The 26,841-nt window shown below is 37.7% G+C and overlaps 1 protein-coding gene and 1 pseudogene across 1 annotated transcript in view; one reads left to right on the forward strand and one right to left on the reverse strand.

Annotated features, from left to right (window-relative positions):
• Positions 1–10,469, reverse strand: part of LOC127439765 (uncharacterized) — a 31,168-nt pseudogene extending 20,699 nt beyond the window's left edge.
• The window catches only part of LOC127439569 (nuclear receptor ROR-beta-like), a 29,434-nt gene continuing 12,828 nt past the window's right edge, over positions 10,236–26,841 (forward strand). The window contains exon 1 of the mRNA XM_051695735.1: positions 10,236–10,480. Within this exon, the coding sequence (XP_051551695.1) occupies positions 10,474–10,480 (7 nt within the window). The 5' untranslated portion in view covers positions 10,236–10,473. The remainder of the gene's footprint in view (positions 10,481–26,841) is intronic.

Raw genomic sequence — 26,841 nt, forward strand, 5'->3', positions numbered from 1 at the left:
CCGCTCCACCATCTTTGTCATTGCCAACACACACATGGCACTCACCATTCCCCCCAAACACCCCAGTGTATACTTCCACTGTATAGTTCTCTTTTTAAGATTAAACTTCTTAAATTGTGACGCATTGACTGTGCAGACGTAAAGAGGATAATGCAAGACCCCAGTCTCTGGTGGGCCCCAACTGTGGCTTAACCCCCTTCACTGTGATTTCTGACAGGTTTCAGACATGGTGACAATTGTCAGAGGGCAAAGGTCATTTGTTATGGGTGTAAGATCCCAAAACATCACCCAAAATGCATCATACAATGCATACAATGAAAGTAAATGGTGACCAAAATGTTAACGCTACGAAAAGCACATAAAGACAGCATAAAGTAATCCATATTACTCCAGTTGTTTAGTCCATGTCTTCTGTAGCAATCCAATTGGTTTTGGGTGAGAACAGACCAAAATGTTACCCCTTTTTCACTGTACCGTACATCATGCCATTGCAGCCTCTAGGCACGATCATGATTTCAACGATCTGATGTCAGATTTATAGTAAAAATACTATAAATCCTTTCCTTCCATGAGGAAGGATAATATTTTGGTCTTTTCTCAACCAAAACCGATTAGATCGCTTCAGAAGACATGGATTAAACCACTGGAATCTTATGAATAAATTTTATGCTGCCTTTATGTGCTTTTTGGAGCTACAAAGTTTTGGTCACCATACACTCTGTATGGTCTGCATTGTACAGACCTACTGAAATATTCTTCTATAAATCTCTTTTTGTGTTCAGCAGAAGAAAGAATGTCACACATCTGGGTTGGCATGAGGGTGAGTAAATGATAAGACAGTTTTCATTTTTGGATTAACTATTCCTGTAACAGCAGGTGTAAATATGGTCTTAGAGAACTGAATGGATGGGCCTGATGTGGATATGCCTGGATGTGGATATGTCACCTGATCCTTTTGATAAATGATGAAGTGTCCCAATTCTAGATGCATTATTGTTTTTTCTTTAGTCACTACTGATATTCAGGAACTGTTGTACCACTGTTGCATCACCAACGCATTTGCCACTTCTTGTACGATATCTACATCAAAGATTATCAAATGAAGACATCAATCACCATCATCTTCATCATCATCATCCTCCTCCGGCTATGGCTCTCACAGAATTTGACTTCCTCAAAAAAACCTGTAATCCCTCCAACGGTCCAAGCTGTCACCCGCACTCTGAGGTTTGCTATTATAAATGTGTCTCTGTCTGCGTTTATGAGTCTGTTGCCCCCCTTTTCCACACATCCCTACAAGAATCCCAACACTACTGTAATTTCTCCCTAACACTGGCAACAAGTTCACCTTTGTTTCCTGTTTGGCTCGCGAGACCAGCAGTCTGTAAGCCTTTCTATACTCTCAGAGTGGAACAATAGGCAAGCTATGCAGCCTCTCCTTTGTGTCTGTCTCTGCTCTTGTATTGTAAAGCTACTTTATTTGTCTACATAGCCTAACTATCGGCTTGCATAGGCAAGATGCCCACCAATTCATTAACTTAATCTGTTTTTCATGAGGAAAAGAAGAAAGGAGGGAGGAAATAGTGCTAGAATCCATAATGGTGTTGTGTTTTGTTTAAAGTGATGCCAGAAGATTTGGATTGGTCATCCGCCAGAAGCCTAGGAATGTGTTGCGTTGAACGGTGACAATCTGTGGAACTATGTACAAATGTTCAGGGGAGATTACTGACAGACATCAAAGTGAATAATGGGATGTAAAAAAGAGAGAAAGTCTTTGAAAATGTGAATATGACAGCAAGTTGATCATCAGAGAGGAGAAAGTTAGTCTTACTCCAGATAGCCAGTGTGTGTGTGTGTGTGTGTGTGTGTGTGTGTGTGTGTGTGTGTGTGTGTGTGTGTGCTTTTGTGCAGTAGTGTATATTGCATCAGTGGCTTTCGTAAGGATCGAGTGAATAATTCAGTTACTGCAGGCGCATGTTCCATTACCTCAACCCCTCTGACATCAGTCTTCAGCCCCAGAGGTGACTACACTGCAGCCATTAGCCTCTCCTCATCAGACACTTCCACCATCCTTTGGGGGGGTGTAGAGAGGTGAGGGTCTCTCCCATTAGATCTGTCCCGTTCAGATTCAGAAATTGAAAAAGCCAATTTGGGATAATGGTTGCTAAAAAATGATTGCACTAATCAAATATGTAGTTGTGAAATATTAACTGGGAGTTATGTCTGTGGATGAATAAGGGATGTTAAGTTAATGGTGTGTACAGTATATGTGGTAGACTAAGAAGTTCTGAGAAGTGTCGATTTGTTTGAACTTGGACTTTATGTAGGACATAAAGGTCACGCTTTGACACAGAATCTGCTCCCTTTAGAGGAGTCTAACTACAACAAATGAGGATTTGAATTTGACAGGGAGTTTCAATACATTGGAGCAAATGTTTTGTCAGGTAACCTAAATTGTGCTTCATGTAGTATCATTTGAATTAACTAACTAGTTTATTCAAATCAAAAATATTGTTTACAATAATATAGTGGAATTAACCTGACTATGTTAGGTTACATCAATAAAAGTAATTTTTTAGGGTCAGATCAGGTATAAAATATCTCTTTAAAGGGATAGCTCCCTAATTAAATTATGTCATCATTTACTCACCCTCATGTGGTTCCAAACCCATATGATTTTCTTTCGTCAGTGGAAAACAAAAGTTGATGTTATAGGCAAAACGTCGGCCTCAGTAACAATTCAGTATTATTGCATCTTTTTTCCATACAATGAAAGTGAATGGTGACTAAGGTTTTTAACATTTTGTCTAACAACTACTTTTGCATTCCAAGGAAGAAAGAAAGTCATAAGGGTTTGGAACGACATAGGGTTGAGTAACTAATGACAGAATGAGTACAGTTTCACTTTTTTACAGAGTACAAAACAAAATCGTGGCTTGCTGACTTTTGTTTTATAAGTGCTTGGTACTAATTTAGTAGATTTTAAAGTAATACCCAAGGAACTGCCTTGGCCAGATAGCATCCTAATGGCAGCTAGTGTAGTGTAGCATTTTGTCCAATGCTTTGAGATACATTACTGATTAGACAGAAACTGATAAGATAATTGTGCCATTTTAGGGGCCGTTTACATGACGTTTTCAACTAAAAACTGAAAACTTTTTATGCGTTTTGGTTGTTAAAGGTACACACGACAACGGCGTTTTGGGGCCTGAAAACGCAAACTTTTGAAAACGGGTTTCAAAGTGCAAGTTTTTGAAAACGATGCCGTTATCGTCTCCGTGTAAACATACAAAAACGCGAATTTGTGAAAACGATGACATCATGCGCACGCGTATTTCGTGTTCAGTCTATAGGCATGCGCACGAGTACTTCAAAACAATGCCCGAGACATTCAAAACTACAATGGCAGACTACAGGACTGTAGTGCTGCTCAAGATTTTGAGTTTATTGATGCTTCTCTAGCAAAGTAATTGTAGTAATAAAGCAACCTCATTGTCTGTCCAGACAAAATTGCTCGATGCTTTCACCATCTTCATTGTTTGTATTCACCACTCTGTGGAAATGTAAGCGCAGCGTAGTTCTAGCGGGAAGACTAGCAGCTATACATCTTCACACCATTAGCTAGCTAACTCCTAGCCAATCACATGTAAGCCAGTGTTTTATAAGTCTGCTCACAATCTATCACATTGCTGTTTCAGTGTGCTAACGCGGCAGCCTCCATCACCCCACCACCACCAGTTGAGTCCCGACCTGCACGGGGGTAGGCTCCTCACCCCTGCCTCCTATCTCCGGCAGGATGTGACGGTTCCGAGTACAACTTCTTCGGACCGCCAGACGGGGCTTACGCCAAGGAGAGACATTACATTTCTGTTTTATATTCATCAAATAAATGGCATCTTAATTTTCACTCAAGTTTGCGAGTCTTCCTGAGTGTTTCTTTACAATGACATCGCCAACTACTGGGCTGGCATGCATAATACAGTATTTTTAGTCATTTTCACGGATACGTGTGAACTGGGATCGTTTTGACAACGTTGTCGTCTTTATGCGAAACTTTTCAAAAACGCAAAGGAAAAACTTTTCCGCTTTTAGTACATCGTTGTCGTGTAAACGTACCCTTAGTAAACCTGATTGTTAACAGCGATTCTTGATCAATGTTTTCAAAGGCAAGGCTCGTAAAAACAATGTTTCTGTACAAATTTTTACAATGCCTCACTCAACAACTCCAACATCATCATTTATTAAGCTCTGGAAACTAAATCAGCAGGAAAAATTATTTCGAGAGTTTGCCTTGGGGCAAATGAGGATATTCTAATGTGTCATATAAAAACCCTACACACTCAATGTAACATTAGATTTAATATCTTAATAGCTTTGTTGGAAGAGTGAAGGAGTAAAAAAAATCATGGATTAAGAAAAAAATCCAATTAAAATCAACTGATTGGCAGACTTCTGTACTGTGTTGATGGGAAGGATGTGATATTTTTGCACGATTGGTCTTATTAAGAGCTTTGATGAGAAGTCTGCTTATTACTTGCTGATACAGATGAGATGGGCTCCAACTTTATTAGTTTCACAATAAAATTATAATTCAGTCCCTTTGGCTTTCTTTGGGGCATTTTGACATCCAGCTGAAATGATTCCTTAGAGCTGATCATTTATTAGTGTGCAAAACTTATCAACTTATATTAAAGTTTTAACATGTTCTTGATTAGACACTTCTCAGGGTTTATAATGTTATGATTTATGGAATAAATAGTATTTACTAAGAGAAAATTGTAGCAGCAGTGTAGTAAAAAAATTGATAAAATAATTTTATATATTTAATTTGTTTTGATTGCACGTACTTGTTTATATTTGAATATAATATGTGTGAATACATGCATGTGTGTGTGGGTATGCATGTGTGTGTTGGTGGGTTTGGGTGGTTTACGAGGACATTTTTTTAGGTTATAAATTGGTAATTACAAGGCTATTATGCTATAAATGTGGTTTATGAGGACATTTCTAGTGTCACCATAATTCAAATCGCTAAAAAACATACTAAACAATGTTTTTTTGAAAATGTAAAAATGCAGAAAGTTTTTGTGAGGGTTAGGTTTAGGGTTAGGGGATAGAATCTATAGTTCGTACAGTATAAAAATCATTATGTCTATGGAGAGTCCTCATAATGATAGCCGCACCAACGTATGTGTGTGTGTGTGTGTGTGTGTGTGTGTGTGTGTGTGTGTGTGTGTGTGTGTGTGTGTGTGTGTTTCTGTGTCTGTGTATCTGTGTGTGAGAGAAGTTTAGTGATCTTTTCCACTGCCATTTTTCAAGGTGACACGGCTTGGCTCCTTCAGGGCTTTCTTTCCAATTCTTTTTGGGATTGAAATTATGATGAAGTAATTTTTTACCAGAAAATTGCCTCTGTCACTTGTGGTATCTTTCTGTAAATTTCTCAAGTGTATTTTCCCCTCTGTCTATCTCTCTCTTTCTCTCTCACTTTCTCTCTGAAAGCCAATGTCATTCTCTTTCTCTCTCATTACCACAGCAAGGATTGTGCCTGAGATTCAGCATGTTGACATTTGACATGCAGAATTGGAAGAGGAGACAATTATCTACTGAACTCTGATCTACATACCTAAATATCATGTTGAACAGGGATGGAAAAGACATTTAAATGCAACACAAACACATTCACCAAAGCTTTCATTCACATGTAAAAAAAAAAGAAAAAAAAAGGTCTCATGTTCTGTAGGGCCTATATGTTAATAAATCAATGTCTCAGTAAAATGTTCTCTTACAAAAACACCTGCTTGTTTTCATAGCACAATATAAAGGCATTTGTCATTTGAGAGCTAAGTGGAATCCCTTTGAGAAATAGTGCCCTAATTTTTATTTTCAATGGAAAGTTATCCAATTATATGTAAGTTAACTTCTTGATGGTCGATTCAAGGACAAAGGAGTTGCATAAATATCAGTGTTGTATAAAGTATCCATTTGTCATACTTGAGTAAAAGTAAAGTTACCTTCATGGAAATTGACTCAAGTAAAAGTTAAAGTAGCACATGAGAAAACGACTTAAGTAAAAGTATTAAAGTAACTGGTATTAAATTTACTTAAGTATCAAAAGTACAAGTAAATTGCATAAATTATGGAACAGTTCATTAAACCCATGGCAACTTATTTGATTGGTGGTGCTCATCAATTACTCACCCTCATGTCATCCCAAATGTGTTTGACTTAATTTCATCTGCAGAACACATACAAAGATTTTTAGAAGAATATTTCAGCTCAATAGGTCAATTCAATGCAAGTTAATGGTGGCCAGACATATCAAGCTACAAAAAGCACATTAAGGGAGCATAAAGTAATCCATATTACTACAGTGGTTAAATCCATGTCATCTGAAGAGATTCAGTTGGTTTTGTGTGAAAACAAACCAATTTGTAACTCATTTTTATATTTTATATCTTGCCATTGCAATCACTAGGCATGATCATGATTTCAAGCTCGATTTCACTTTCTAGTGCTTGATGCATGCGCAGAGCCCTAGGTGGCACTATAGCAAGTGTAATCCAGCTTGAAATCCTGATCGCCAACGAGACTGCTAATGTCAAGATTTATAGTCGAAAAAGGAGTTATATTTTGGTCTGTTCTCACCCAAAACCAATTGGATCCGTTCAGAAGACATTGATGAAACCACTGGAGTCTTATGGATTATTCTTATGCTACATTTATGTGCTTTTTGGAGCTTCAAAGGTCTGGCCACTATTCACTTACATTGAATTGACCTACATAGTCGCAATATTCTTCTGAAAATCTTTTTTTGATTGTGTTCTCCAGAAAAAAAATAAAAGTCAAACACATCCAGGATCGAACGAGGGAGAGAAAATTATGAGAGAATTTTAATTTTTAAACAAACTATCCCTTTAGTGGCGCATTCAAGTCACATCAGAATGATCATATTTATGGGATGAGTGTCAGTGAACACCACAGTCCATAAAAATTGGAACACTGAAGGGGGGAGTTGAGTCATATTAGTGAACAGAACAGAGAATTGTGGGGGTGGGCTCTTTTCATTTTGGCCAATAAGCCAATAAGCAACCACCCAGCAACCACCCAGAACACCCTGGCAACTGCATAACAATGTGCTAAAAACAGAGTTAAAACAACTTAACAACAGCATAGCAACAACTTGACAACCACCTAGAACACCCGGGCAACTGCAGAGCAATGTGCTAAAAACACAGAAAACAACATAGCAACAGCATAGTAACAACCTGGCAACCACATACTGTAGCAATGCGCTAAAATACACAGCAGAGCACCTTGACAACTGCATAGCATGCCCTAGCAACCATCCTGAAAACCCTAGTTACCACATACTGTAGCATAAATGTGCTCCACAGCAAATATAACACTTTTGCAACCACCAGAAAACTAGTTTTGCTTAGGCAAAGACCATTCATCCATCTTCATAAAATATAAAAATAAATATGGTTGGACATTTTCATGAGCACTGGTACAGTAAATATTCATGTAAAATATAAATGTAAAATGTGAACGCATGTGATTGACTTATATGAACATTTCTCCTGAAAAGGCAGGAGACTGATCGCACATAACTTCATTATTTAACAGCTTTCATAATATTTAAGCCTAAACTTATCAAATTAATTAGTCAAAAAACAAATTTAAACTTACATGAGCAGTTTCTTGTCTTCCCCAGAGGAGACAGACGACGGAACGCGTAATCTGGAACGCGCTTCGCTTATGATTTTGATTCAGATTCATGATTTGCAAAACGAATCATTCAGACCACTTTTTGAATCTTTTTGTTCAGTTCAAAGGAATCAAATTAAAAAGATTCGACTCAAATGATTCTTTCAACGAATCACACCTCTATCGCCGATCTGCACGCATTTTTGCATGTACAGCTGTTATTTTTGGGGGGTGTTATGTCGCAAAGTAACGAAAGGGTCTAAAGAAATGTATCAGAGTAAAACTATCAATTTTCTCTTCAAAATGTAGTGAAGTGAAAGTAAAAGTCCAAAAAAATATTTATACTCAAGTACAAATATGGAAAAAAATAAACTGTACATAAGTACAGTAACGAAGTATTTGTACTTCGTTACTACACACCTCTGATAAATATGCTTTAAACTTTAAAACCAGAGATATCTATCAACTCTTTTAATGATTCTGTCTTTAGACTTCAGCATCCCTCTCTCAAAAATAATGACCAATATTTAGTCATTTGTGAGGAGCAATATGAGAAATAATATCACAGTTTAGACATTCTATTTGACAGTAGTATGTTACAAAAGCAAATACAATGGAGAGAAGAAATGAGAGAAGAAAGAAGAGGGGATGCACTAAGCACTACGCTTTATTAAGCCTCTGTACAGTGCCAAATGTTTGAAACTTAACCATTTTTCAGACACCATATGGCTGTATCCATCTTTGCATCATTAATTTATTCCAGTAGTTCTGTTGTCTATCTAAAACCTTGTAAAAATACACATATCAGTTAATAATCTGACCATGTGTCTCACATTTCAGGCAGCATAGTACATGAAAAACCTTGTTAAAATACAAATATTGTATGTTGATTTCAGAAAGGTTACGTGCCCTTTAACCTATCTATTCCACTTCACAGGTTACATGTATTTCTTTTTACAACACTCAGCCCTTTGAATAGCCACGAAAAAAAAGCTTTTTGTTCAAAAACAGTGTTGTCACTCCAGGACAGTGCCTTACAGTCTCCAGTGGACCAGTCTGGCTTTATTGTCATGCTTGCTTTTTGTCATTACATCACAATTATGAGTTTGTTCATACAGGGGAAATGGAAAATAAAAAGAGAAGAAAAAAAAAGAAAAGAAATGTAGGTCAGTGGTGATGTGCTTTAGGCAGTTAGTCTCTGCCTTTCCCTGTATGGGTCTATGGCACTGTCTCTGTCTCCACCTCCCCCTACACAATTTCACACTCTCCTGAGCTATTTGCTATTTAAATTGATAGAGTAGATGACCCCTAATGAATTACTGATTTATGGTGAATTAACTAAATTATTTATTGAGCCCAACGTTATACACTTAGCAGTTTGTGTAAAAAATAAATCATTTAAATTAGGCCATATAAGTCATTATTTGCACTGTAAAGAAACCTTTAACCAATACAAGTTACCAGATATTTGGCATCTGTTTACCTCAAGTACTGCATCTGAATCAAACGCCTGACAGATCCATCCTTACTGGCCAGATCATCATATTTATCATTGTAAACAGTAAAATTTACTTTTTAAAATGTTGCCCACGTTGCCCATCAATAACATGCCAGAAATATAACAGAAATATTATTCTCAAAACATTTTCTTAACCTTTAAATGAAAGGATATAGTCTTCATATTTGTGAATTCTGGTCAAAGGACCGAAAGTAGGCTAATGTTGTGTGTCTTTAAAGGCTGTTTGCTCTCTAGCTGGTGTCTTCTCATCAATCACATGTCAAAATGTGAATATCAGAATTAGTTTTATATGTAGGCTATTTATTATTGATAGATATGCATTAAACTTGTATTATTACACAATTCATTAGATGTAATAAGCATGTATTTCACCAACACCAAATATGTCTATCTTTAAAGTTTTGCCTGCATTTTACAAACTAACTTGACATCATATCCTCACATTTTTTTTCTCAGTTTCTGTATGTCCAGTCATGCAGTAGGCTACAGCGCAATCCATCTCTTTAAATTACAATATGAACATTACTTCACCTTGCCTACTAGAACTGCTGCTGCTTCTACTACTACTCCTACTAGCCTACTATAGGTTAATAGTAGTAGTAGTAGTAGTAGTAGTTGTAATAATAATAATAATAATAATAATAATAATAATAAAAGCAAATGGAAAGTAAAAAAAAAAAAAAATAAATAAAAAAATTAAAAAAAAAACATGACAGGTGCGAGAAGTGTTTTTTCTTCTTTTTTAAGGTTTTCTAGAGACTTCACTAGTCACTTTGACGTGCGCTGCGTCGGCTGTGTGCGAACTCTTGCCATAAGCACCAGTGTCTTGTCCGCATACGCGCAGCCCGAAAATGGTCTGACTGTCTGCTTAACACAACTTAATGACTGAAGACACTGGAAAGTGGGCGGAGCGAAAAGTGTCAGTCCAATCCGGGCTCCTGTCAGCTTGCCGTGCGCTCTCTCCTGCGCTCGTGGAGGCAGTGAAAACCTCCACTGGGTATATGCGCTCGCAGATGTCATGTGAAAACCCGCATGCTGGCCTTACCGCACAACTGAAGAGTCCGACCACCGCGCCGCTCGCTCTCGCCCGCTTCACGCGCACCTCTGGAATGGTTTTGCACAGCCGTCTCCCGTTCTAACGTTGACGAGACGAAACTTCATCATCACCGAGGATCTTGTGTTTTGTTTTACTCTGGTTTATGTTTGTTCCTTCATGACTGCGCGTTCGGGAGCGAGTCGCCATCACTATGCGAGGTAGGAATACAACTGTTTTTGACAGCTCATTTGAATAATGAAGTAGGGTTCAGTCCGCACAGTTTTCCATCCTGGTGCTGTTTCTTTATTTCTTTTTTTCTTTCTTTCTTTGAAGTAATACTTTGTTCATGGGGCTTTGAGGGGTCCATGCGTACACAATACTGTATACATTTGTTAGATGAATTAACATATGGATAATTTGTCACGTCATCAACTGCATAACTTCATATTCAGGGTTTTGACCATAGCTACACAAGCAGAAGACTTCCACAGAGAAATAAGCCGCACATCATTCCCAGTCTCATGTTTATGAAGTCCACGCGACGTCCTCAGCCAGTTGTTTTATCTATGGACAACATCTCCCCTCCAACTTTCCTAAAGAGTGGAATTGTATTTATACGAGCCTAAAAACTTAACACCGAAAATGTTCAGTTAGGCTACGTAGCCTACTTTGAGGCTTGTGCTCTAGTTTTGAGAAAGATTGAGATATGTCAGGCTCTTTTTAGGTGAGTAGTATCTTAAGGCAGACCTCCACGGTGTGGGTAAAGAAGGGTTTGTGTCATGCGTTCTACTGACCCATTTCCGTCAGTCAGGTGCCGCTGCTCGCTGAAAGCGTCGAAGTGCAGCACCAATGTCCGAGCGACCCGAGTTCACTCGCGCATTGGAGCAGCGCGCGCTTTCCCTCTTCCAGTCTTCACGCTTGTTGCATTTACACCTGCAAACTAATGGACTGGATACTGGATTTAAAAAAAAATGTTACGTATTTGTCGACTTTTAGAGAATAAAAAAAACCCCGGCAGAATTGAACAGTAAAGTGCAAAAACTGTAGTGTAAAAAAAAAAAAAAAAAAAGATGAAGTGTGGCTTGTAATTTACTTAATATAATATTATTCGTTTATCGCCACTGTCAGCGCACTTCAGTAGGCCTACTTATTAAAATGCATATTTCGTGTTTATATTGTGCTGATAAAAACAAAACTGTTAGCCTATTAAAAAGTTTTGTTTCATACTTTAGATAAAGGCTGATATTTTTAATCAGCTAATAACGTAATAATAATAATAATAATAATAATAATAACGATATTTACAGTCCATTGAGTTTTTTTGTAATTGCACAAATAAGATTCAGATCGTTGGAAAATAGAAGAACTAGGCTACTGATGTTGAGCTACAATCTAAATTGAATTATTTTGCTCCAATTAAGGCGCTTGATTCAAAGTAATATATTTTCCCATTCTAAACAGTTTTCTATTATTTTCGTTATTCGATCGTTTTCGTTATATAGGCCCTAGCCTAAAAAAAAACAAAAACATCTAAACAACTATACGTTCCACAATACACGCATTACATTTCGACAATAAGGCCTACACGAGTTTGTTTACCATAGGCTACTAAAACTTTTCGATGCTGAATGTGGATATTTTTAAAAGTAAAACCTGTCTATTTTACTCTGACTATAATGTCTGCGTCTGTGTTAGCTATTAATCATATTTCTATGTAGGGCCGCTATCTTTTTCACTCTTGCACGGACAAACTTTAAGATCCGCTCTTAAAGTGTCTGATAAGTGCACTTGCCATGGGAAACGCCACAAACACTTTTTCTGCATCTCTGTGTCACAAACTATACACGGCCCAGAGCACCTCCCTGCTTGTCTCTCTCCATGCCCCAAAGGACCGTGTCAGAAAGAATTACATCAGCATCGGAGGCCCCTAACCGAACCCGGCCTGAGTGCCCTGTCTGACATCGGCCTGCCCCGCGGGCCTCATCATGCTTTCCAATACCAGTTCAACCACTTAGTCTTGAGGTAATTTAGATGAACAAAACAAATTTCTTACAATCTTCTAAAAACATGTAATAGTTTTTGAAGTTTGCCGGTTAATCGTTGGGCATTAGGCTATGTCAGAAAATTATTATTTATCACTTGACCTATCAGTGTTTTGCAATCCAGTGATTCCCATTTTCTACTTTAATTGATTGGATGAAAGTTTTTGCTTCTTTTTTTTTTTTTATTTAGCTTTTTATTATTATACCCTACATTTTGTTAATCTCGGCAGCTCATGAGAGTTTCTTTTGTGATGACAAAATTAAATAAATCTTTCACTGATCTCTGATTTACAGATTGTAACAGTGCACTTTAGACTATTTATTTATTATTGCTAGTGTGGGTGTTAATTACCATATATTTACGCTTCATGTTTGTTTATGATCAGTGTATCAGTGTGATTGCCCCATTCAGCAAATGCAGTTCTGTCAATATTAGACATCTTAAATATACACTGATCAGCCATAACATTAAAACCACCTGCCTAATATTGTGTAGGTCCCACTCGTGCCGCAAAAATTCTGAGATGCTATTCTTCTCACCACAGTTGTACAGAGCGGTTATCTGAGTTACCGTAGTCTTTGTCAGTTCAAACCAGTCTGGCCATTCTCTATTGACCTCTGTCATCAACAAGGTGTTTCCATCCACAGAACTGCCGCTCACTGGATGTTTTTTGTTTTTGGCACCATTCGGAGTAAATTCTAGAGACCTTTGTGTGTGAAAATCCCAGGAGATCAGCAGTTACAGAAATACTCAAACCAGCCGGTCTGGCACCAACAATCATCCATGCTATTATCTAATCAGCCAATCGTGTGGCAGCAGTGCATAAAATCATGCGGATACGGGTCAGGGCTTCAGTTAATGTTCACATCAACCATCAGAATGGGCTAAAAAATGTATCTCAGTGTTTTGGACCATGACATGATTGTTGGTGCCAGGTGGGCTGGTTTGAGTATTTCTGTAACTGATGATCTTTATTATAATCACGTTAATTCCCTCCAGAATTGGTGTCGGTTGTGTGCACTTGAGATTAATATGAATAAAACCAAATAATTATTTGGTTCAAGCAAGAAGCAGGAAATCTCTGAACAAGTTGAACCTTTAAAACTTGGTGCGCACCCTGTAGAAATAGCTTGCAGTTTTAAATATCTGGGAACATGTATAGATAGTCATCTTAATTTTACTGAGTATACAGATTATTTAAAAAAAAAAAAGCCATGCAGAGACTGCATCTTATTAGGAGGTTAAACCACTTTGTTGTAAGTAAAGACATTTTAGAAATTGTTTACAAGTATCTCGTGGAAAGCATTATGTTTTTCCATATGACCATGTGGTATGGAAACCTGAGTGTAAAAAACAAAGCAAAGTTGTCTAAAGTTGTTAATGTAGCAAATAAAATTGTAGGTAAGACACAGAGGCAGCTAAACGATATATTTATATCCAAAGTAAAACAAAAAGCTTTGGTGATTATAGAGGATCTTACCCATCCTCTACACAGTCACTTTCAGTTATTACCCTCAGGGAGGCGTTTTAGGCAACCGCGGGCTATCAAGAATGTGTATCAGATGTAATTTGTGCCAACAGCAGTCAGATTATTAAACGTGTAGTTGTATATGTGTGTAAATATGTGGGTAGGTATTTGAATATGCCTGAAGAGGGTATACTTTTAATGGATTATATTTATGTTTTTTATGCTGTTTTATGTGATGTGTTGGTGTTTTTATTGTGTATGGTGAAGCCGAAGACAAATTTCAACATTGTGGATAATAAAGTCACTGAACTGAATTGAACTGATCTCATGGGATTTTCACGGTAGTCTACGGTAACTCAGATAACCACTCTTTACAACTGTGGTGAGAAGAATAGCATCTCAGAATTTTTGCGGTACAAGGGGGACCTATACAATATTAGGCAGGTGGTTTTAATGTTGTGGCTGATCTGTGTACTATACTGATAGTCAGAAAGCTTTTCCCTTCATGTTGGGATTTTTAAGGAGAACACAGATAATGTTTGACAGCTATTGTTAATTTTTATATATATATTAAATATATCTAAAACATAGTGGATAGTAATTTGTATCATCTGTGCTGATTTTGTAAACATTCATAGTGGGAAAACTGGTTTTATTAGAGGTAGAAAATTATCATAAAATACCGAAGGCATTCAATTCTTTTATAGTGCCCATGCCCAACATGTCACTAAAGCACTGGTTTGTTGTTGTGTGTTTGAGGGTGTTAGTTGTGTACACAGAGATGTGTTCTATTGGTCAAAACATTTATCAGATTGCTTCATTGATCGGAGTTGGACTTGCATGGGTTCCAATGCATATATCTGATGGACTGTGGTACTCAATCTAGTAACTCTAGATCCACATCCGTTCCAAATCTCATCTTCTCCATTTCAGTGTGCAGTGCTGCTTCAGGGCTGGTGTTAGTTTTCCCACAACTCTGTCACACGCAGATCACATTCAAACTGAGTTTGCACACACACTACACTCACAGCATATACACAGATTGTATGTGTTGTTTGTTGTTTGTTGTTTGTTTGTTTGTTTGTTTTTAAAACTACAGCAAGGAGACATACAGTATCTGGTCTGCATTTATTCCAGATCTGGGTGTGAATTCCGTACTGGATTACCTTGTTGCTTTGTCCAGGCTCATCTCACTCCAGGCTGCACCCCTGAAACTCTGAGCCATAGACACAAAAAGAGACAGAGTTACGCATGAACTCCCAATGCCAATAGCTTTTAGCATCACATTGGCTCCCAGAGTGAGAGGCCATCTCTCCATCGGCCTGCTTGATGTTGCGTGGCTTAGCTTGCTGAAGAGTTGGATCAATATGCATGGCCCGCTCAACCATGAGCTCTATTTCTACTGTTAACTAACATATTAAACTGTGTGTATACTGTACTATAACTGTGTACAGTATGATCCACTCAAAACATTTATCCTATGTACTGTATGTTTGTAAGTCCCAGCTGATTACTTGTCTTTACTTAAGTGTTGTTTTTCCAGATTGTGAATGTAAGTGTTTTTTGTTTTTGTTTTTGTTTTTTGCAGTTGCAGGTAGGAGTAAGATCAATAACAACATTGTTTGTTTGACTGCCACTGTCCACATAACCTCATCACAGACATGAATTATGCAGTGTACATTGCAAACTCCTTTAAATCTCTAAATATGCAGTAGGCCAACAATAACTACATACAACTGTCAATAACAGAGCCATTATTTCTATGTATTGTGTGTAAAATGAAATAAATCAACAATACAATTTTAATGTGAAATAATAGAAACCCATTCTATAAGTTAAAATGAAAACAAAAGCATCAAGTGTGCCGATAGAAACTTTAATGTATTCACCTAAAACATAATTATAATTAATAATTATAATTTAATTTATTTATCACACATTATACATTTGCACATATACAGTGAAATTCTTTTTTTCACATATGCTGATGTGTTACTCCAGATAAAGGACCGAACATTTGCTGATGTTTTTAATTTCAGAAAGAGTTTTCAAGCACCCAGAACAGCAGCAGCAGACAACATTTCTGACTGGAAAACTACAAGACAGGGTTGCGGTTTTATGTATCGAAATTTCACCACATTGTTTTCATCAGTGCCGTCAATTTCATTTTGGTCCTGTCTTTCTGTTTGAAGCCCAGATTTGTATCGGTACTAATATCATATGATCAGTTGTAGCTGTACAAGTAGTTTGTAGTTTTTTCTTTTCTAATTTGCTGACTAATGCCTTGTACTTATGCAACCTGGGAAAGATTTCGCAAAGAAAAGCAGAAGATGTAATCTCCTAAAGTGACGCACAAACTGAGTTGCACAGCCAGCACAAACCTAATCCATTCATTGAGTTGCGTTCTTTATTCTATTAAACTTTAAATTTTGAGGGGGCAAACTACTCGTATTATACATACTGAGATCAGAGGTAAAATTTTCATTCTAGGTAACTGCATAATGTCAAGCAGATAGTGTGTCTTGACATCTGTTTTAGAGTGTGACAGTGTTGGCTTTGATCCCCAGCAGTGTTTTTGTAAAAGCATCTTAGTTTTGACTGAGAATGTGCAGACTAGAGTGTGTCATCTGTTTGCTGAGTCCTTGTTTGAGATGGTTCAGTGTGCATGAGTAGCTTGAAGAGAGACTGAACTGTAAGGCTAAACATGTGCATTTGTTTTTTACCCTCCCTGCGGTATTGTTGCAGTGTCATCTCTGCATGTTTTCTCTGCTTTGCAGCTTGTTGGTTTTATTAGCTCTCTTCAACTGGTCTCGCCTTCACTAGGTGTCCATTCATTCAGTAATGTGTGCTTTAGACAGTGGCACCTGGGGATTTTGATATGGTGCAGGAGGGGTCTGGGGAGCTTTATGCATCCTTATCTTTAAAAAACATTGACATTGGAGACAATTCTCTAACAACATCACAACAATGTTGCATATTGAATGCAATATATACTACCTGAACATACAGTATGAATTTCATGTCTTTTTGTTTGTAAGGTTTTAACATCTTGCAGCATGATATATTGTGTCCAAAAAGGAACTTTGTGCTGAAAGGTGCACTGTTCCACCTCAGGCACACAGGAGAAAGAGAAACATAGTCTTATGCTTTAGAGAGAATGAAAACACATGGTTATGTAACACAGAAATCGGATCTAGAGTGGAGCTCTCTCTTTCTGTGATGTATGAGTTTGTATGCACACTGCTCACAGTTAGTTTCCACGTACTTCAGTCTGTTTACACAGACTTGTTTAGCCATACATGTCAAGACGTACAGTACATGTCCATTTAGTGGAATGTAGAAAACCCACATATACACAAAGAAATCCAATTACCTCGGATCCATTACACCATGCACAGAGCTGACCTCATGTGTGTTTAAGGGCCCTGACTGCATGCATGCTCTTACACAGCAAACTCTCATAACCAGATTTGAAAAGCATACTAAGGTGATTATATCTGTTTTAGGAAGCCTCTAAGAAAATTACATTTAGGAGCGTCGTGTTGAGTGAAACAGAGAAAATAAAAAATAAAAAAAAGCAAATAACTGTTTGTGTAAGCTTTTGAAATAGAGGCCCTCGAAGAGATTTAGAAGAAGAGCAGGAGAGATCTTAAAGAAAGCTTAAGACAGATAAGGATACTGAGATGGAATGATCAAGGGAGATGGAGAAGAGAGACGAGTGAGATGGAGAGACTGCACTCTCAGGTGAAGAGAGGCCCTTAGATTGTCTTTGTGATCAATTTGCTTCTTTCAGAGAGGGGCTCCTGGGGCCACTTTAGTGAAGGACCTCGTTACATGGAATTAAATTGTGGCCTAAGGCGAGCTATTACCATCCCGTCCTGAGAGGAAAGCCGTAAAGAGGCATACAGCGCATACACACAAACTACTAGATACCAATATTTAGAGAGCATAGGCATTTTAGTGAATATCAGGCCAATTTTACCATTTAGCTGCTGACAGCCCCAGATTTTCTCATACAATATATGTTAGAAAAAGTATCATATCCTAAAGCGTTTATATGTAAACGTTTCACAGCTATCTGAGCTTCTTCATTCTTTGTTTAGAGCCAAAAAGAATTTCGAAACAGCTGAGCAACGACATAATGTTTCCAAACATTCACACTGGGACAGGCGTTAAGATGTACATTTAAATATGAGGATGATCAAGACTACGTGTAAAACCTTAACTAATGTGACATTAAAATGTGTTTTCAATGACTTCATGCCTCATTCTGTGAGTAGAATTCACACTAGATCAGTAAAAGAAGCTGTTTGAACTTCTCATTGATGATTAAAAGTAGTATACGTATATGCAGTAGATAATGTGTATTTGTTGTTTACCTTTGCATTCATAGCGCTAATGCACTAACATGCTATACACGGCCATAATATGTGCCAATTACACTGATATTGTATTTTATGATGACACTGATACTACTGCAAAGATGGGTGTATAAAAGAGTGTTAATGGGCAGATTACAGACAAAAGAATGAGGATAGGTATATCTTACATTGGGCAGATGTGTGAATGGCATTCGGCCGCAGACAGCATGAGTGAAGCAGTATATCAAACAACAGAGTGAATGGGCACTTAAGAGTATTTGAGTAGATACTCTTTTTTTTAAACAAAAAAATCGCATGACATATCTCTATGCGAACAGTCGTACAAATGTAGGTTAATGTGCACCAGCTTGCAAATACCTCTGCACGCCAGTGTGTTCACTGAGCTCAAGGTCATCGTACCAATGATGTGGACCAATGGCAGTAAGAGGGTGTTACAGCCGATGCAAAGTTTTCCTAAATGTTTGCACTGGCGAGCTGTTATGTACCGCCGAAATGTACTCAAAACACCTTCATTTTGGCCAAAAATGACACTTCTTCGATTTCATTTAAAGTGTACTCATATCAGAATCATGTTAGTTGCAGAAAGCACTCAAGAATTGGCATATGTTTTATAGAATATTAATATTCTAATTGAATATAGTATTATTTAAAGGGGTCATGACATGAGGAATACATTTTTCCTTGATCTTTTGACATAAGTGGTCAATGTACTATAAAAACATACTGTAAGTTTCAGAACTCAAAACTTCCTCCTCACTGCAAAAAGATAATTTGTTGAAACCAAGCTGCCAAAACGACTCGTTCTCTACTTCCTCCACATTGTGATGTCACACTGTGGTAGATATTTGCATCTGACTGCCTCCACAATAATATATCAATGCATATTTTACCTTATCACTTCCGTAGCCCTGCCCAGTAGCAGTGAGCAGTGAGATGGCAAGTAGAGAGCAGATCAGTCGATAGCAGAGAGCCAATTATAAAAGTTGGCATTTACTGTCAAGTCTTAAAGGAGGACCAGCACCAAAACCGAGCGTGTTTCACAGAGGGCCATAATGGGGGTGAAATATTATCATGTTTTACAAAGATATGACTGTTTTTTGTGCAAAAATTTTTATCGACTTTATAAGTGAACTTCAAGGAACATATTCAAATAATAAAAAGGTCTAGTTATGACCCCTTTAATGCTTTAACCATTTAAAACTGTGCCCAAGAAATTCTAATCTTTAAATACAGTAAAATCAAAAAGCTTTTCTGATTGTACTGAAGTAACAATAATTGACCTTTACTTGTGTATGATGTAAAATATATTTCTGCAATTTTTTTAAATCATGCTGTATTCTGTTACATTAGGCCAGTAATATACTATGCGTGGGCAGGTACGAGTGCTTAGCTGACACGTTGCCAACGCACTGTGTGGTTGAACATTGATAACATGCATTCTTGCAAAACTGTAGCAGTAGCAATCCTCAGTACTTAAGGAGGAGATAGAGTTATCGTCAAAAGTCTGTGCTATTAAACTTGACTGAGGTGGTTTGCTCAGGTGTATTCTCTTCAAATTGTTGCTCCGTGTGGTGATGTGGGCATGGCCGAGCGACGTCTGTAGAGAGCGAGGCCGGGAGAGGAAGAGCGGTAAGGATTGAAACCTGTGGGAAATTATCTCTAACAACTGTTTTGTGTTGCAGTGAGAGCTGAAGGGTGATAAAAGGGCAATCCAGACCGCCGGAGGGGAGAGAGAGATGCACGAAGCCGTGATCATGTGTGTTTGGTGTTGTGCTGAAAAGCATTAGTTTATGTGTGAATAAAGCCTTACATTGGATTGTTTAACCGGCTTCCACTTCCTCCTTCCTGAAGAGAACTAGAGACTTGTCACACTACGCCATGACAGTAGCTGACTTAGAGAAAACTCACTGTAAAAGTTGACAGTTCCCGCTAATGTCCGCTATAGCGCCTCTTGAGGCAACCTTGAGAACGCATACTTGCGTTGTGTTATGAGTTGCAGCCTGACACATTTTGGAACAATGCACAAAATCGATCTTGCATAGCTAGAAACGTCTGCGTTCACGTACTTGTGCATAGTATGTTTTGTCCTTTAGATTAGGTACGTTCTCTTAAAAAGCTGTCTTCTACATTAAAGCACATCTATATTTATATTTAAAATAATACAGTACATCCTTCCACCAATCATGTAGGATTATGTAATTCTGAAGAGAGAAGAGTGAGAGAGGACACTGTCCAAACACCCAGATATAACATGGCGATGCTACCCTTAGGCTGAATGACTTACTAACCCACTTTAACAGTTTACACCAAACACACACAAACTCACATAAGCCATAGGGCTACAGTGACAGTCCGCTCCATAAAGCCTCGGCATGCTACAGAAAATTTGTGCAAGCTCTTTCAACTAGAAACAACCTGCATGCACAAAACAACCAACCATGTAAAAAGCTCAAAGGATACATCAATGAATGATAACCAATAGATACAAAATGTCAGTAAATCTGAAGAGAACTGAGCAATTTGACTGTTTTGATATTTTTTATATCTGTTTTGAACTGATAAAGCATATTGTTTGAGACTGTACTGTAATAAAGAAGCCACTACAGAAGCAGCGATCTTTTTCCTGTCTAGGCAGATGGCTTGTCAGAGAGAAAAACACTTGTACTTGTTCATTCCAGCATACACACACAGACACTCACAGTTTCTTAAAGGAAAGCTCAAAGGTTGACGAGGTCAATGAGGTTGTGTTGGTGGAGGACAGGCAGGTCATGAAGGTCAGACTGATGGAGTGATTCTCTCAATAAGGAGTGCAAGTCCTTTTGTCCCTTGTAAACGGTTACACCCACAGTACCATGACTACCACTACACAATTTCTTGATGCTTTTTACATATATTATAAGTACATATAATAAATATCAGTTACGCACTTAACTGTATATATAGTTATATAACTTAACTGTATATATAAATACAGTTGAGTGCATACTGTATACATATGAGTCTGTTCATATTTCACTGTACTATTGCTGATGTTTTACTGCTGTCTCTTTCTAATACATTTTGTAGAACATATATGTTCTAATTAAAATACTGCAGGGGCTGATCACTACAGAATATGTAGTGTAGCATTCTATAGTTTCAGATATGTTACTTTATATACTTCAAATGCTGGATGTGTGCCAGTATGTCCCCTTCTGTAGCCTCAGTGAGGCAACCAATCACGTCTCAGATCAAAGATGCCTGAGTCTGGCACAGCTGATGACAAGCCAATGGGGAAATGCCTGCAGCATCATCAACAAATGCACTGCACCAGAGAAATAACCCCAGCACCTCTGTGCCCTTCTGACATATAAGAGCTCACTCATATACACTACACATAGACATACGGTAGAGGGGGGAGATGGTTTGGGAATGTTTTTCTTTCTCTTTCTCACTCTCTTGTTCACACATGCATACAGATGCACAGACGGCCGGTGTGTACTGGGGGAAGGGGGTTTGAAGCATTTGAAGCCGAGATGTTAGCCTTTACCTTCATCCTATAAAAAGCAAAAATTAACAGATCAAATCAGAATAATTAAAGGTGCACTCAGTAACTTTTGCTCGTGTCATCTTGGACTTACAGTGAAACCTAGTGGTGTGGATGTTGCATCATTCAAAATCAAAAGTTTTCAGTTACAGATGCCATTGTAGAAATTCACTATTCACAATCAGCCATGATTAATTTCATCCAAGAGTGAAAGTGTCCAATAACAAGACTGTTACTGAGATTAAGCGAGTGGTATTCAGCTGGTCATGTGATTCTAAAATGGCAGCCCCCACGAGGGCACCTCTGCCCCATGCAGAATAAAACAGTTTTTATAAGGTTACTGATAAGACTAGAGTCCTCATCTCATGTGAGTGGTCATGATTTTATACATATGTTTCAATATTACAGTTCATTTCTTTAGGAGTAAAACTTTTTTAATTGGGAAAAAATTACTGAGTGCACCTTTAAACAAAGTCTTTCTAGCAAGTCAGTCCACTGTCAGCCATTTTAGGAACGCTCTTGGGAGGCTATTTCCAGTCATGCCAGTGCAGCCTCTATCTACTTGAATGGAGAAAGACCAAAATCTAAAAAACGGTTGGTCAAGATTACGATCAAAGAACATATTTCAAATCAGCAATAAAATCTGACAATACTGGAATCATAAAATGTGATTCTTTACCTCATATTACGTTAAATAACAAAATTTTCCCAGCTTGTATAGCTAATGCGCATGCGCATTCTAGAGTTGATTGACAGGTGATGTCTGTATCTAAAAGGTGATTGGCTCTTTTAACTGTAAGGCAGGATTTCCTTTATACATCCGTTGACCGTTGGGCGCTCAGAGCTCCTTGGTTGAGCATTTCAATTTCTCCCATTCATTTTAAAAGAAGTGGCCCATCTCTGCTAAATAATGTGTGCTTTAAATGGTCCCCCACTTATCTCCTAAAAAGACTTGCTACTGGTGTACCATACAAAGTGACCTAAAATGCACCCAAAGCCTCATTCAATTCTCTTTAGGAGAACTGTCTCATCCATTAATTTTAATAGATGTGCTGGGACTGAAAATTCACAAAATAACAGTGCACTTTGCCATGCAAGGACACATAGTGTCACAGGACACAGAGTAATTGCATTTAGATGGAACATTAATAGATCCTGGAGTTCAAAACAATACACAGAGATAATAATTAGCTTATTAAAATGACGTACAAGAAACATAATGATGTGGATTCCATGTCAAGGATTATATCAGTGAGCCAAGAGGCTGTCCAAGGGGATTTTTGGTTGCTGCAGGCGTATCAGACGTATGCAGTGGCTGATGAAGCTGTTGTGTTTGAAGCTTGAATATGTTAAGTTTTAAGTTAACTATTAATATATTGCAGGATGTCTGAAATATCTAAAATTGGATATCTGTTCTATTCCCCTTTGGAATTCTCCTAATTATTTTCTTAGCAATACACAGTTGGATCAATGCTAGATTCAGGATGCAAATGTTGCTGACAGTAAAGGCTGTTTAGTATGTGCCTGTGGCCTTTATCTCAAAGTCCTTCCCTGAAGCAAATGATGTAAAACATGGATGAACACCACATGCTGTCACAGGCTGCCCCCTTGGTCTACAGTTTGCAATCACTACCACATAGGCCCCTGTAAATCTGTACAATGTGACACCTAATGTTGACAACCTGTAATTACAATTACCCTCTCACCCAAGCTCACCCCTGCCTCTTCAAACATACATGTCAGTTTGTCTGCAATAGATGGTCAGTTCCTCATACAGTACACTGCCATGTCTCATGCCATTTTGAGTATGCGTGTGTCTGTTCTTGTCTGTACTATAGGGACATGGATTGTTGACATGCTCACAAGTGTGTGTGTGCTGAAGATAATCTCCCACCTACACAATGTATTAGTATGACTGTTTAGCACATCCCAACAAGGTTTTAGAATATGTTTGGGCCGGCTGCCAGGTGACAAAACAACATCTTATCAAATGCATACAGGCAAGATTTACAACACACACTTTAAATGTCCCTTCTTCTGGAGGCTAAAATTAAAGACATCATCAATTATCAATCTAGTCACCTGATGTAATGCCGCAAACAAGGTTGCAGGGTATCGTTGAAGTAACTGACAAAAATCACATCTCAGTCGAATTAATACAAACAAAAATAGTAACATTCCTAGACAAGAAGAAAATTCTAGATCAGTGGTTCTCAAACTTTTCAGAACAAGTAACACATCTGATTAAATTTACTCACACTCATGTTTTTCCAAACCCATATGACTTTTTCTTTCTTCCATGGAACACAAAAGGAGATTGGCAGAATGTTAGCCTCAGTCACCATTCACTTTCATTGTATTGAGAAAAACAAGATGCAATAAAAGTGAATGGTGACTGAGGCTAACATGCTACTTAACATCACCCTTTGTGTCCCACATAATAAATAAAAGTCATACGGGTTTGGAAAAACATGAGGGTAGTAAATGATGACAGAACTTTAACTATTTACAGTACGTACGTTACTGCTAACATACTGTAAAGACATGGGCTTTAATAATTTGATGCACAAAGCTATGTTTTAAAGTTGAAAACATATCAGAAATTAGAAAACCCAAAACATTATAATAAAAAATAATAATAATAATAACCTCCTTAAATATTGTTGCTATTTTGGTTTACCAATCAGTGTACCACCTGCTTGTTTAAAATATAAAATAAAAAAAATCAGTAAGACCAAATGCTGTACTTCAGTGTAAACTTACAACTTTTTCAAAATACACAGCTGCCACGTAAAAGTCAGTGAAACTCTAAATGATGAATAACAAAATGATTGTATTGTGAACCATCTTGGTACACATTTGTCACCCAGACAACTGACTTGACAGCTGTGGCATTGATGCCAAATAGGCTATTTATCGGTGTTCTCCAGTGTGTATGGGTGTGCATGTGTAATAACAAATTAAGTTGCAGGGGTGCTCATATCCACTTTAAGGAAGCTAATTAAAGAACTATTTAGAGAGACAGGGAACATCTCCTGGGACAGAAAAGAGATTTATATCATTAGGAATCAATTATACAATCCACGTGCCCCCAGTGAGTGAGTGAGTGAGTGTGTAAGTGACTCCCTCTTTCACATATACAAATTAATCTCTTAAAGTCCCACAATTGGCCCAAAAATATTTGGACACTTAAGCCACATTTAAAAATGTTTGAATGGCTTTCTATTATATGACAAAATATCAAACCAATTACCATTTATTTTAAAGAAATATTGCAAATTTTTTAAGCAAAGCATTTCACAAAAAGAATGTAGATTTTACATTCAAAATTAAGACCAAAAGTTTTTTGACACTTTCTGATTGTCAAACGTTAGTGAAACATGTTCATCTGTGGTTACTCTGTCTGGACACTTGTGTGAACATGAGGAGAACTGACAACCATTAATAATCACCTTGAGACCAGCTGGTTAAAAGGAATTGCAAAAATGGCTTAGAAAAGTGCTGTTGGTTCTGAGAAAGGTCTAACATCATTATATATCTAATGCAATGACATTCATAAATTTGTATGTGTGGCTTAAGCATCTAATAGTGTCCAAATACATTTTGGGACCACTGTGTATAAAACATTTTCTCCACATTCAGTTAGTGGCTTGAGTGTGCTAAGCTGCTATTGCTAACTGTTAGACGAGCATGTGCGATATTCTGCAGCTCCTGTCCATTCTTGGCTAAATCTACAGGGCTGAGCTCCTCTTAACTATGGAATCACCAGCACTGCACTCCCTCTCTTATGTAACCCTCTGATAGGCCTAACCCTTATGCGTAACCGTGGACAGTCAGGGGCAAGGAACCTTGCAGTCTGCAAGAACAAGCACATGCTTGTTTTAACTCAATAATAGCGTCATTTATGCATATAAACTATGTATACACTAATTCTGATTCGTTGGTTCTGCATTGATGGGGTTTCAACAGATACAAAATGCACGCTTCTTGATAACGTTAAATAAAAAAGGAATTTGCAAATCTGTCATGGTTTTAGCAGCACTAAGATTTTAGCATCTGAAGGGGTAGTTAATTCCAGCACTAACATCCCTCTAGGTTTTTCCTATTTGCATATTTGAGAGGATTTATCTCGTCCTTTTAGGTTTGTAATCCTTTATGAAAGTAAAATTAGAATAGGTAAGACAATGACAAATGTGCTGTGTTGTTGTATTGGTAGAGGTGGCGATGACATCATGTCCTGTTGGAATGTCATGGTGGTGTGGATGATTGCTCTGACAGGCAGACTATACAGGCCTCCTACCCACAAACCCAGGGAGGCTGTGGTCGTCCTGGCAACAGTGACACAGACACGGACGTCTCCTTATTTCATATGACAGGTCTACACACACAGGCCCTGTGGCCATTCTAATACACAAACAGACACATCCAAAATATTCATTCAGACCAAAAACTCTCATACACAACCCACAAACCATTTAAACTCTCAAACAAACAAATTCCAATCATCAAATTCAATATATCTCGAATTCTACCTGCAATTTATCCAATTATATTCCTTTTGCTAACAAGTTATCTAACATTTTTAATTCTGCCTTAGATGTTAGTAATTAAATGAATTAATACAAACATGAAAAACACAGTTTTTGTCTTGTTTTCTAGTAGAAATATCTAAACATCATAAAAAAGATTTATAAAATTACATTGAAGATTTATACTTTTATAAAAGTCTTATTAAATTACTTAATAATTAAATTAGACTTGTTTTTGGAGGATATACCTTCAATTAGTTTGACATTTTTTAAACATAAACCGTGTCTCATTAAATTTTGTTAGTTTTATTTGCCATACACACAAAACATGGCTTTCACTATCATCAGTCAATATAGCCATGGCCTATCTGTGCCCTGCTTTTAAAGTGCTATAAATAATATGATGCCTGTTGTGTGCAGTTTAAGGGTAAAGCAGTGTTTACCATACTGTTTTGTGTTTAAATGTGTTCACTGCTGGTTCAGGCCTCTATGCTCATTTGACCCAGTTTGGCTCTGGCACTGGTCAAAGTGGGTCATGAGAGGAACCGGTCCAGTGTTCTGAAACTGGGGCCAATCGCTCAGAACTCACACTCCTTGTTACTACACAAAAAGCCTGTAAATTTTCTACCCT

The sequence above is a fragment of the Myxocyprinus asiaticus genome, chromosome 4 (assembly GCF_019703515.2).
Source record: "Myxocyprinus asiaticus isolate MX2 ecotype Aquarium Trade chromosome 4, UBuf_Myxa_2, whole genome shotgun sequence".
Taxonomy (NCBI): domain Eukaryota; kingdom Metazoa; phylum Chordata; class Actinopteri; order Cypriniformes; family Catostomidae; genus Myxocyprinus; species Myxocyprinus asiaticus.